General features: G+C 38.2%; 2 protein-coding genes and 1 long non-coding RNA gene across 3 annotated transcripts; 1 reads left to right on the forward strand and 2 right to left on the reverse strand.

Annotated features, from left to right (window-relative positions):
• Positions 1-1,169: 1,169 nt before the first annotated feature.
• Positions 1,170-1,818, reverse strand: LOC126667328 (uncharacterized). The gene is made up of 3 exons (XR_007638161.2): positions 1,678-1,818; positions 1,473-1,580; positions 1,170-1,210 (listed from the first exon to the last, which is right to left on the reverse strand). It is a non-coding gene; the product is annotated as an uncharacterized LOC126667328 (long non-coding RNA).
• An 848-nt stretch (positions 1,819-2,666) lies between these two features.
• Positions 2,667-5,027, reverse strand: LOC126673026 (uncharacterized). The gene is made up of 5 exons (XM_056104784.1): positions 4,009-5,027; positions 3,610-3,927; positions 3,421-3,550; positions 2,987-3,339; positions 2,667-2,877 (listed from the first exon to the last, which is right to left on the reverse strand). The coding sequence occupies exons 1-5, from the start codon at positions 5,025-5,027 to the stop codon at positions 2,667-2,669; spliced, it is 2,031 nt and encodes a 676-aa protein (XP_055960759.1).
• Positions 5,028-9,775: 4,748 nt separating this feature from the next.
• Positions 9,776-11,243, forward strand: LOC130014444 (bark storage protein A-like). Its single transcript, XM_050359347.2, has 3 exons — positions 9,776-10,064; positions 10,145-10,635; positions 10,734-11,243. Exons 1-3 carry the CDS (start codon positions 9,842-9,844, stop codon positions 11,100-11,102), a joined length of 1,083 nt encoding a protein of 360 aa, XP_050215304.1. The 5' UTR covers positions 9,776-9,841; the 3' UTR covers positions 11,103-11,243.
• The last annotated feature ends 1,291 nt before the right edge of the window (positions 11,244-12,534 follow it).

Raw genomic sequence — 12,534 nt, forward strand, 5'->3', positions numbered from 1 at the left:
ACTTTTAGACCGTATCTGTCATAGCTGAGATTAGGCATCTTTGGCAATACGATTTTTCACTGCCAAAGGGTACATATCATAGCCGAGATTAAGCATTTGTAAATGCAAGATTTTAACTGCAAACTTTAACTACAAGAATGTTCGGTGTTAGCGACGGAAATTTCCGTCACTAACACATGAACATCCGTCGGTAAACTTAGTTACCGACGTACTGCCGACGGATACCATCCGTCGGCACGCTTTTCGTCGGCATTCATTGGCGACAAAAATTATCCGTCGGGAAATGTCACCGACGGAAAAAAAGTGGTCGGTAAAAATATAAATCTATCGGTGAGTTGTGACTAACACACCGACGAAGATCCGACATTTTACCGACCGATAATTCCTTCGGCAAATATTGCGACGGATTGTCGTCGGTAAAACCGTCGGTGAAAGAGGGCCGTTGCCGACGATGATCCGACGGATATTCCGTCGGGAATATTTACCGACGGACAATCCGTCGGTAACTTCCGTTGCCCCTTGTTTTCTTTACCGACGAATAATCCGTCGGTAGTTGTTGTCGGAAAATGGTATTAAATTACCGACGGAATAATCCGTCGGTAAAGAAGAAATCCGTCGGTAATACGGCTTCATTTCCTACAAAAAAATTGCCGTGTTCCTCCCCGTTATGGGATGTTTTTTGTCTATTATACCTGTTCAGAATTACAAAAATAATATACACATACAAACAGACTAAATAAGATGAATCAAAAGTATCTATATATAAATACGGAATAAGCGTTAACAAATTTGTCGATGTTTATAAGCATAATACTGTATAGGAATACAAAAAACTAAAGTCTAGTAATATCCTCGTCATCTGGACCTGAGGGGGGCTGCGGGGGGCGAATGGCTTCTGGTAGAGTGCTCATCATCTTTGCCAGCTCCGAGCGGACCCTCTCAGCAATCCGCTCGTCGACGGAAGACTCCACATCCCTCTGAATCTCTTCCCGCATCCCTTGCACCCGAGCGGATACCTCTCTCTGGATCCGCTCCTCGATATCCTCGGTCGAGTGAGTCTGCTGGGACGACAAGCAGGAGCCGCGGCGCACACCGGTGCCCTTGAATGACGCGATGTACGAAGCTGCAGCTGAACCAACTCCGTAAACCCGCTGCTTCTTCACCCCCTCGAGGACTGGGTCGCAGCTGCACGCTCTGCAAGGAAACGCTCCTGAAAAAATAAACAAGTAGTCAAGTTAGTACGATTTCGATAATCGAAAACAGAAATAGTTAAACTTTAAATTCCTAACTAAAATTCGGCAGCATCTCCTCTATAATACGAGCATCACCCATTTTCAGGGACTTCCTGCAAACAAACATGGACTACATACAATTCACAATTCACAGTTCACAGTTCTCAATTTATATTTCACATGTTTTAATTAACTACAATCAAGTAATAACGATTCAATATCAAGTTACATCAGACTTACATGCTTATCCTGCGACCTCTTGTCGACAAACTTGTTCCGATCGTCCTTTGTCGAGTGCATACGAACATGCAACTCAGCATATATCGCAGGACGACCGAGCTCCTAACTCTGAGACAAAAAATCATAAATTTAATTCGATATAAATAATGAACATTTAAACACTATAATCATTTAAGTCTGAAGAATAAAAATTTAGAAAACTTACCAAAACGGTCATATGCTTCACAGCTGAGCGCGATCCTGCCGTGTGGCGCACCGGTCCAGTCCCGGGCCCTGACGGCTCACTCATCTTGTTAGCCCGAGCGATGGCGGACTTCCTTTTCGCCGCAGCCGTATCCCAAATCGCATTCCATGCCGCCCAAATATCATCTGTGACACTGTTATCCCTAACACTCTTCATCGCGTGAATTGTGTCCTTGTAATGATTAGCAGCATGTCTCATAAAGACATCTCTAATCGCCTGCTCGGGATAGATGGAGTCCCACCAAAACTTCTTCTGCACGTATTTAACAAATAAATAGATAATTAATTAGTAAATTTGAATAATATGAAACTTAAAATTGAATAAAATGTTAATGTAAATATTACCTTGAACTCCTCCCAGTAGAACGTCTTCTGCTCCGCCTTCTGCTCCGCCTTCAATCCCTTCCAGGAAGAACCTTCTATGAACCAGCAGGAACGAAAGATGTCCAGCAAGCCTCTGGAGACCTTCCCGCTGTCATGTAGCCGCTCCCTATCATTTCAAAACATAAAATTAGTTAAATAGTGTTTTTAACTAAACTTTAAAAAATGGATAACAGTGATAATACCTCAGAGCGTCAGGTGCGACCTTTAACCTCCCCGAGGCATCAATCTCGTACTCGACCTGCTGCTGGGCCTCCCTCTGCGGCCCAGGCGCCGCCTGAAGTTGCGGATCGTCCCCGTCAGGTGGAGCGTCTGTGGGGGGAGTGTCTCTCGGATCTCTCTGATGACGGTCCTAAACATGTCTGCGGCTACCCTGACCCCTCATATCTACAAAGAAGTAGATATGCACATACAATTTCATACATAAATAACAAATATTAATAAATAATTAATCAATTCGTCGATAAACATACATATAAAAACATAAATATCAGTCATTAATGCATGTAACAATACTAGTCATACAGATTCTATTACATTAATTAGCCTACACTACAACTCTTCGTAGTCCTACGCTTCGTCTGATGAGGATGGTAGAAAATCATCGCCTGTCTCTGCTGTTGGCGTCGTTTCCAACGCCTCCTCATCTGCTTCCTCGTCCGGGTCAACCAAATTAGTCGGATCATCAGCTGTTTCCACATTAAGAGCATGTTCTACGACGTCGTCCTGGAAAGCCAGAAAAACCTCATCTGGCATGTCAAGCTCAGATCTAGCCTTTATCCTGCATACTGCCCACCAGTCCTTTTGTATCTCGTCTTTTACTTGGGTATGGTAAGTAATGGACTTGACCGGCCTGTTCGGCTAGAATAAAAGGTTCGTACTTGTTGTACCTCCTTCTGTGATTAACGTCTACCATGTTGTATCGACGATGCACTGACATACCCACGTTTGGAGTTGGATCGAACCAATCACATTTAAATAGGACGGTCCTTTTAATTGGCAGCGCTGGATACTCAATCTCAATAATGTCAGTCAGCATTCCATAAAAGTCGCTTACGGCTGGACCGAATAGAGACCCTTTAACACAAACTCCATTATTCATAGTAACTCGATCCTCGCCATAATCTTGAGTATTGAATTTGAACTCGTTTACACGATATCCCTTATATGTTTTGACTGATCTAAGTGGGCCTTTCGCAAGACTTAGAATATAGGGATTCATACATGTAGCTGGGTCCTTCACCTGGAGGACAGCAAACATTTACATGAGTCGGCAATTAAAACGAACGAGAAATAAAAGAAGCCGTACGTTGCCAATACTTACATGTCCTTCAAACCAGGACACAAATTCCCTTTCTAACTTTCCTTCAACTTCGATCCGCGTGATTGCAGGGTTGATTGCATGCAATTCGTCTTCGAAAACACTTTCAGAAGAATACATGAGAATTTGTGAGCTGGCGCATTAAATTTTGTAACTCAGTAATATATTGAAATGTGTAGAAGCAATGCTTACTCTCTGTAAGGTTCGATTTCCGCACAATTCAAAAGGACGTAACTCCGGGCGGCGACATATTCATACTCGTCCAGATGTCTTTTGCGGCAGGCACCTATGGGTTCCCCAACTGTTCTGAAAATTGAAAGTCGGTCGACATCATCATCCATATCGGTATCAAATACCTCATTTCTTTGCAGTCGACAGGGTAACGTCGGATCACCATCCGTGAAATAAAAAGAGGCAAATTTTGCTGTTTCCTCTATTAGGTATCCGCTACTAATGCTGCCTTCCACCCGACTTTTGTTGGATACCTTTTTTTTCAATTTCCGCAAATATCTGTTCAATCATGAATTGATTAATACAATTAAACACTTCAAACAAAAATCGATGAATATAAAAGATATTTATTTACATCACCTTTCAAATGGATACATCCACCGATACTGAACCGGTCCAGCCATTCTAGCTTCGTATGGCAGATGTACAGGAAGATATTCCATCGAATCAAAAAAGCTGGGAGGAAATATGCGTTTCAACTTGCAAAGTATCTTCGGGATTTCTTCTTCCATACGTTTCAGATCCTCGCCCTTAAGTGATGTAGCAGTTAACTCCCTGAAGAAGATACTCAACTCTGCTATAGGCTCCCATATCTCTTTTGGGAGAAGCTCACGCAGCGCAATTGGTAGGAGTCGCTGCATAAACACATGACAGTCGTGGCTTTTCATGCCCATCATTTTCTGTTTGGTTGAATCAACACACCGAGACAAGTTTGACACGTAGCCATCCGGGAATTTAATTTGCTGAATCCATTCTAGCAATAATTTTTTTTGCTCCTTGTCCAGAGCATACAGTGCCTTCGGATATCTACCAGTAGTTGGGTCTTGTGGTAGTTCCGGACGATCGCAAAAATCAGTTAACTCTGCCCTTGATTTTGCATGGTCCTTTGTCTTTCCAGGAACATTCAGCACGGTATTGAAAACGTTGTCAAAAATATTTTTCTCGATATGCATGACATCCAAATTATGCCGAATCACATTTGTTCTCCAATACGGCAAATCCCAAAATATACTTTTTCTGTTCCAACCACACTTCTTCGACAAGTCGGCATTAATAACTTTTGCATGGGGCTCATATGCCCTCCTAAACCCTAGGCGGTCCACCTCTGCCAACAGTTCATCTCCTGTTTTCACCCTACGAAAATGGTTTTTTTCTTGTTTACCTTTTCGAAAATCGGTGACATTTCGACGAAAACGGTGCCCCGGAGGTAGAAACTTTCTGTGGCAGTCAAACCACGATTGTTTACCACTCTTAGTAAGCGTGAATGCATTCGTATCTTCCATGCAATATGGACATGCCAATCTACCTGATGTGCTCCAACCAGATAGCATTGAATAGGCCGGGAAATCATTAATTGTCCACATAAGGGCCGCTTTCATCTGAAAGTTATGACGCTTGTGAATATCAAAGGTCCGGATCCCAGATTCCCACAATTGGTTTCTCCGCTAACAACCGCTGGAGGAAAATGTCCATAGTGTTTTTCGGATTACGCAGACCCGAGACAAGTATCGTTAAAAACATGAACTCATGCTTCATGCACATGCCTGAAGGCAGATTATAAGGCGTCACAATTACCGGCCATGAAGAATAAGGTGACCCGAAACTGCCAAATGGTTGAAACCCATCAGTGCATAAGCCAAGTCTAACATTTCGAGGTTCGTCAGCAAAATCCGTATGCAACTCACTAAACCGTTTCCAGGCTGGAGAATCAGACGGATGACACATTTTCCCGTCTTCCATTTCATGTTCGGCGTGCCATGTCATATGCCCAGCTGTGGCTTTCGAAGCATACAACCTCTGCAGCCTCGGAGTAATTGGAAAATAAAACATCTTCTTATATGGCACGTTGGCCTTTCGTTTTCTGGAAGAATTGCTTTTGGTAACTGGTTTCCACCGTTCGTGGTCACACACTTTACAGCACGTTAAAGCCTCATCTTCCCCCCAGAAAAGCATGCAGTTGTAAAAACAGCATTCAATAACCTCCACCGGCAACCCCAAACCTTTCACCAGCTTTTTAATTTTAGCAAAATTTGCTGGCATCTTGTTCTCCTCTGGCAGCAATTCTTGCATTAAACTACAAATGTCGTCAATTAAAGCAACTGAACCCTGATGGCGACATTTAATGTCCAATATGTTAGTTGCTGCGGACAAAGGGGAATGTCTGTTATTCCCGGGCCATATTTCTTCTTCCGCCGAACGCATCATATCATAAAATCTCTGGGCTTCCTGATTAGGAGGCTCTTCATCAGTAAACATTTCAGGACCAGCTGCATCGATCACCATTTTCTGAACTGCATCAAAACCATCCTCGTCATTTCCGTAGTCAAACTGATCGTAATTACCCGATGGCAGTGCCCAAGGAGGAGGATTCAAGACAGTGCCCTCACCGTGATGAACCCACACTTGGTAATCTTCAACAAACCCAGACTGCAACACATGTAACTTGACATCTTCTGGATCTCGGTAATTTGTGTTTCTGCATTTTCTCCTAGAGCACGGGCATTTTATTTTTGCCCCACTCTTACATTCAGGATGTCGTAAAGCAAACTCGACAAACTCCTCAACCTTATCAAAAAATCCTTCGCTAGCAATCCATTACTATGTCTAATATACATCCAACTGCGGTCCTGATTCATGTCTGTTGCACAAATAATTAGGTGGTTTACAGGCTCAAGGATAGCAACGTCAATGTAATTGACTGCTAAAAGGGTATGGACCTATCCCATTCGCAAAACTGGCGCCCCGTAACCCGACCACCATATATGTGTAGGAACGGAAAAAAATATTCGGCAGCCTTCCGGCGTCGTTCTCCTTAAGTGCGCTATGTACTATATCCTGAGTAACGCTGATTAAATATTCTGTGAAGAACAAGCGTTACGCGGTATATACCAATATGCACCCGGAGAACAAACGCTAAAAAAACCACAAAATATTTTTCTACCGTAACTACGCATATATTTTTTCGGCAGTCAGATTACGGAAGCACGAGTTTTGCGAACTGTACAAACTGTACAATCCTGTGACATTCAATAGATTAAAGTCACGAGACGGGAAATCTACGGCTAGGATTACGATTTTATTCGGTGGGAATAAAATCGTGTTTAATTAATTAAATTGAAGTGGTGTTTTTAATCTAACTATGTAAATAAAATACAAAAAGAAATAAAACCTACTTGTTGTAGGGCAGAACCGCACGCCAATGCTGGATCCCGGTCAGAAAAATCGGAGCAGGCGTCTACTGTCACCGGCTATCAGGAATCCACAGCAGAGAGAGGTCTACAATAAAATTGTAATCTAATTGTTATTGTTTACTAATCTAATTGTTATTATTTTCTAATCTAATTGTTATTATTTTCTAACAAAAATCGGACAGCATTTCCCCTAAAAATGAGCATCGCCCATTTTTCAGGGAAAGCCTGCAAGCAAATAAAACATATACGAAAATATCCAACATACCAATTCAAGTTAATGTTTTTGATTTAAGATACTTCTCAATTAATCACAATTATTTTTAATTACTAACGCAAAAATAACACAATTGAAATCTAATTAACCAAACGTCTAATAATTACTATTTAATTATAAAATTGCCAAATATTATAAATTTAACCTACTATTAAAAATTAATTAAGTAAGTAAACACATTTGACCTACAACTCACTAATAGTTACGTATTAAATTAACATTACTTAACACATTTGACCTAAATTAAATATGTTTATCAATTAGGCTTAATTAACCGGTTAATTACTAAATAATTAAAAATGAAACGGTTATTTACCAAATAAACCTAATTAGGCTAATATATAATCTATTTTAAATAAACTAATTAAATAAATCTAATTAGTCTATTATCAACCCTAATTTAATTTTAAAAAACACCTAATTTAATTTAATCTAACCTAATCTAAATAAACTAACTATTTAATTTAACCTAATCTAAATAAATTTAATTTAATCAAAATATTTAATTTAATCTAACCTAATCTAAATAAACACCTAATTTAATCTAACCTAATCTAAATATACTAACTATTTAATTTAATCAACTACACTTATAATAACTTAATTTAATTAAAATCAAATTTTATAAAAACTAACCTAGATGGACGTCGGCAAAACTGCGGGCAGCGGAAAGCGGCGGAGGCAGCAACGGGCGGCAGCAACTATTTTCAAAAAATTTAAAAATTAATTACATATAAATACAATAAAAACAAAATAATAAATAAAAACGTTAACTGAAATGGAAAACTGACCGGCGGCGTTGGGGGCCGGAGGAAATGGCAGGCGGCAGCGCAAGGCGGCAGTGGTGGGTGGAAGCGGCAGCGAGGGGAGGCGACAGCGAGGAGAGGCGGAAGGCGGCAGCGAGGTGAGGCGGAAGGCGGCAGCGAGGTGGGTGGGTGGAAGCCGGGAAGAGGGAAGAAAAGAAGAAGAAGGAGAAGCGGCTGGAGAAATGGGGAAGAAGAGGCTGCTCGCGTTTTAGGGCTAAATTTACCGACGGACAATTCCGTCGGCAAATTTAGCCCTAAAACGCTGCGCTTCATTTAGCTAGGAGTTACCGACGGATTATATACGAACCCGTCGATAAACTTAACTGCCAAACGAAAGCGTTTGAAGATGTGGAAATATGCCGACGGATATGAATTCCGTCGGCAAACTACCCGACGGATACCATTATTCGTCGGCAAAGGCAGTCGTAAAAACGGCGGGAGTTTACTTTGCCACTTCGCGCCTCAACTTCATGGGAAATTAGCGACGAATAGTGCTTTCCGTCGGTAAATTTCCCGACGGCTACTTAATTCGTCGGCAATATCAGTCGGCAAAAACGCGGGAGTGTGCTTTCCCTCTTCCCGCCTCAAGTTCCTGGGAAATTGGCGATGGACTTTTATCCGTCGCCGATTTCCGTCGGTAATGTGTTATATAGCGACGGAAATGCCGCCCGTCGGTAATTTCCGTCGCTATCTTCGGACATTCTAGTAGTTGCCAAGTGAAAGTCCCGTTTTGTAATGGAATATCCACCAAAAGATACTTAAAAACATTTAAATCTTCTAAAAATAGTGAACTAAACATGTATCTAACACTTAAGAACTCATGAGACTATTATGAAAAATTATTTTTTATTTGAGTATTACATGAAACACTTTATATGTATAATTTATACGAGTAATTACTAATTATACAGAATTATGACAAAACGCATGAGCTGCATTGCTCAATAAGCGATTGCAGTACACTTAGAGAAGCAATTGTAACGATGGATGGCTGTCACTATGGGATGGGATGTGGCATCTTTTATTAGAAAATTTAAAACCCACAATTTCCATTACATATGTTTTGCATGGAACTACGAATTAAAATAAATCTGATTACTAATGCGATTGTATTAGGTAATATATACCAAAAAAATATTAGAAAAAAATCTTCATTATAAATAATTGTTAACTAATTATTAAAAAATAATATATAACTGTGAAAATATAATTTTCTCAATATTTATTTTTGATGAGATTAAAATACTAAATTGATAAAAAAAATTAATAGTTTTTTTTTAAAAAAAAAATTGAATTTAATGCCAAAGTTAATATAAATTTCGTAAAATTAAGAATTTAAAACTTTTAAATATAAAAAATTAAATAAACTTTGATTATAAAAAATCATAAAACTGAAATTTATATAATTAGTGAAACAAATAACACTCACATGTATATATAGATTAAAAAAGAAAATAAGTATATCTTTTTTTTCCTTTTCTTATATGGTTCTTGGAAACTAAAAAGGCAACTGAGCATGCAGCAATAGTTAGGAGTTAGGAGGAAGTTGCTTGGATGGATGGCTTTGGATTATAAGTAATCATAAAATAATAGTTAATTATTAATCAAACAAATAGCAGTTACTTTTATATAGCAGATAATTAAAAAAAAAACCTAGAAGAAAAGTCGCACGTGCTTGAATGTCTAATTAATAGTATATTTATATAAGGGAATAATTGTGCTTGAAACTGACCATGTTCAAAGCCATACTGCCATGAGGGCAAAGGATTTAATCTAATGAGATTTTAAAAAAGTAGCAGTATTTAGAATTGGATGTCACGTGCGTAAATGGGAGTGACTATATAAGTGAAGGGTGGGAAGCATGATATTCGTCAATTTGAAAGAAGCTTAGTACTGTATCTTACAATCAAAACTTCATAAAAATGGCTGCTCTAAAACTGTTTGTCATTTATATTTCTGCCCTATTCTTTTTTCTTAAACAACATCAAGCTTACGGAGCAATTTCTCATCGTACGCTCAAAATGATCGATAGAGCAAACATGAATGGGCCTTATCTTGGTTTGGTCATTCCTAATATGTTTGAGATGAACCCGCTTCTTCGTTCGCCAAATTTCACTGCTAGCACTCTCGTTATTGATTTTTCTGGTAATTCAATATTGCATAATTAACCCTTTCTTTCTTCACTTCTTCAGTATTTGAATGCTAACCAATGCTCTTATATTCAGGTAGGAGATTCAGGTTTGGAAGTATTGCTGGAAAAAGAGTTATTCTAGTAATGACAGGGCTCGGCATGGTAAATACAGGAATAACCACACAGCTTTTACTGAGTTTGTTCAACGTAGAAGGTGTGGTGCACTATGGAACCGCCGGAGCTATAAACCCTTTGCTCAACGGTGGAGATGTTACCATTCCTAAATACTGGTCTCATACCGGTCTTTGGAATTGGCAGAAATATGGAAGTGGTCCTGAAGACGAGCTTCCTCTAGAATCAAGCGGAGACTACACAAGACAATTTGGGTATATCAAAATTGCCAAGTACAATGCAAATGTCAACGGAATCACCAGCAACACCGACGGAAACAAAGATAACTTGCTAAACAACGTATGGTACCAGCCAGAAGAAGTATTTCCAGTAGATGGAGTTCCTGAACAAAGACAACATGCCTTTTGGGTTCCTATTGATCCACTTTATTTTGAAATTTCCAAAAATCTTAAGGTACATAATCATATCTTTTCCTTACAAAGATTGGCTATCGCTTAACTCAAATTATTTTACCGTCAATCTTACATATTCTCGGGTTTGATTTATTGCAGGACGTGCCATTAGACCGTTGCGTAAACCCCACAACATGTTTATCCGAGACTCCCAAAGTGGTGACAGTCGAAAGGGGAACAAGTGCAAACATTTTCCTTGAGAATGAAGCCTATAAAACCTTCTTATACGAAAACTTTCATGTTAGCGCAATGGATATGGAATCTGCGTCGGTAGCATTGGTTTGTTACCAGCAAAAGGTACCGTTTATTTCTATCAGGGCTTTGTGCGGTGGCAAATCTGAACAGAGTAATCATATACCTGAAGACGCATTCTTGTCTCTTGCTTCAAAGAATTCCGCGGCAGTTGTTGTGGAATTTATCAGGCGATTGCCCCCATCGACTAAGACCAAAAGCTTTACATCATATTGACAATTGCTCTATATTTGCGTATGGTTCTTTCATTCTTTATAATACAAACTAAAGTAGCTGGCAAAGACGAGTATCTAGCTCAATTGGTACCGATACCGTCTCCAATTGTAAAGTTCTCAAGTTCAAGTCTCAATGAAAATCATTTAATTACGAGCATTAAATTTTTTGAATTACTAAAGCATCATGTTATTACGGTAATGGTGATAACCATAATTATTTTTTCATTGAGGTCATTAAAGTTATACTTGAATTTAACAGAAAAAAATTTATTGATATGAATTTTCTGTGTGTCAGCCATATTTGTCATGTATCATCCATTTCTTTTATACTTACCATCCAATCCAGCAGCTCAACCCGCCATGCAATTCTTAAAAAGATGATTAATTCTCCAAAAGTTAACAAAACTAAGACGATTGTTAATAATTTTCTCTAAAGAAACTTCTTTTCTTCAACAATTACCATAAATTATTAAAAATTATAACAAATATTACTAATTTATTGAATAACTTTCATAGAAATTTATGAAAATTACCTCCCACTAAAAATGTTAACTTGAAAATTTTAATATTTAAAGTAGGTAACTACTTTTAATATAACGAAATGAATATTTTAAAACACTCAACATTCTGCTTTGTTTGACTTATTTAAGAATCAACTAAATTAGTAAATCTCTATACCGAATAGATGAAGACACATTTTTGTTTTCTTCTTCAAAGAATTCAATTGCAGTTGTTGTGAAATTTATCAAGTAATTGACGTCGACCAAGACCAAAAGCTTTATGTCTTATTGACAATTAATTTATAAACAAAATAATTTTTTTTTTGTGAATTCTCTTTTAGGGCCTGTTTGATCAATTTTAGTGTAGAATTTATTTTACTTCGTTTCATTTCTAAATGAATTCTACTTAAAAATAAATTTTTTTTATTTGGTTTTCCGAATTTTAAATAAAACTAATAAATTAAATATTGTATTCTGAGTGTAATTGTAAATTTAAATTGTGAAAGTTCATTTGAACCAAACACAGAATTTGTAGAAATTCAATTGAATTCCATAAAAATTGTGAAATTCATTTGAACCATACAGACCCTTAGTTTTATTTAATAGGAGCTAATTAATTGATAAAAAAATATTTAGCTCAATTGATACCGATATTGTCTCCTATTATAATATTCTCGAGCTCAAATTAACCTCATAAATTGGGAGTTGGGACCATTAAATGAAAGAAATAATTAAAATAAGCTGAACATTGTAACTACTTATGACAATTCAAAAAGGTTCCTTGGAAATGTATGCAAAGTTGGTTAAAATGTCTTCAACAGATCTCGAATATGTCTTTCAGAGTCTCTCACATTTATAGAGAAGGAAATGATCAAGTGGCCGATTCCATTGCGAAGCATGTAGTTTCAGCTGGGTCTTTTGTTCGGTGGGATT

Source organism: Mercurialis annua, linkage group LG1-X, assembly GCF_937616625.2.
Source record: "Mercurialis annua linkage group LG1-X, ddMerAnnu1.2, whole genome shotgun sequence".
Classification (NCBI taxonomy): Eukaryota; Viridiplantae; Streptophyta; class Magnoliopsida; order Malpighiales; family Euphorbiaceae; genus Mercurialis; species Mercurialis annua.

Excerpts from the sequence above, each read along its gene's own strand:
- LOC126673026 (XM_056104784.1), bottom strand. The coding sequence starts at position 5,027 with ATGAAAGCGGCCCTTATGTGGACAATTAATGATTTCCCGGCCTATTCA. Across the intron at positions 3,340-3,420 it reads TGTCCTGGTTTGAAGGACAT|GTGAAGGACCCAGCTACATG; the intron begins GTAAGTATTGGC and ends GCTGTCCTCCAG. Across the intron at positions 2,878-2,986 it reads GACGTTAATCACAGAAGGAG|GATAAAGGCTAGATCTGAGC; the intron begins GTACAACAAGTA and ends GGCAGTATGCAG.
- LOC130014444 (XM_050359347.2), top strand. The coding sequence starts at position 9,842 with ATGGCTGCTCTAAAACTGTTTGTCATTTATATTTCTGCCCTATTCTTT. Across the intron at positions 10,065-10,144 it reads TCTCGTTATTGATTTTTCTG|GTAGGAGATTCAGGTTTGGA; the intron begins GTAATTCAATAT and ends TCTTATATTCAG. Across the intron at positions 10,636-10,733 it reads AAATTTCCAAAAATCTTAAG|GACGTGCCATTAGACCGTTG; the intron begins GTACATAATCAT and ends GATTTATTGCAG.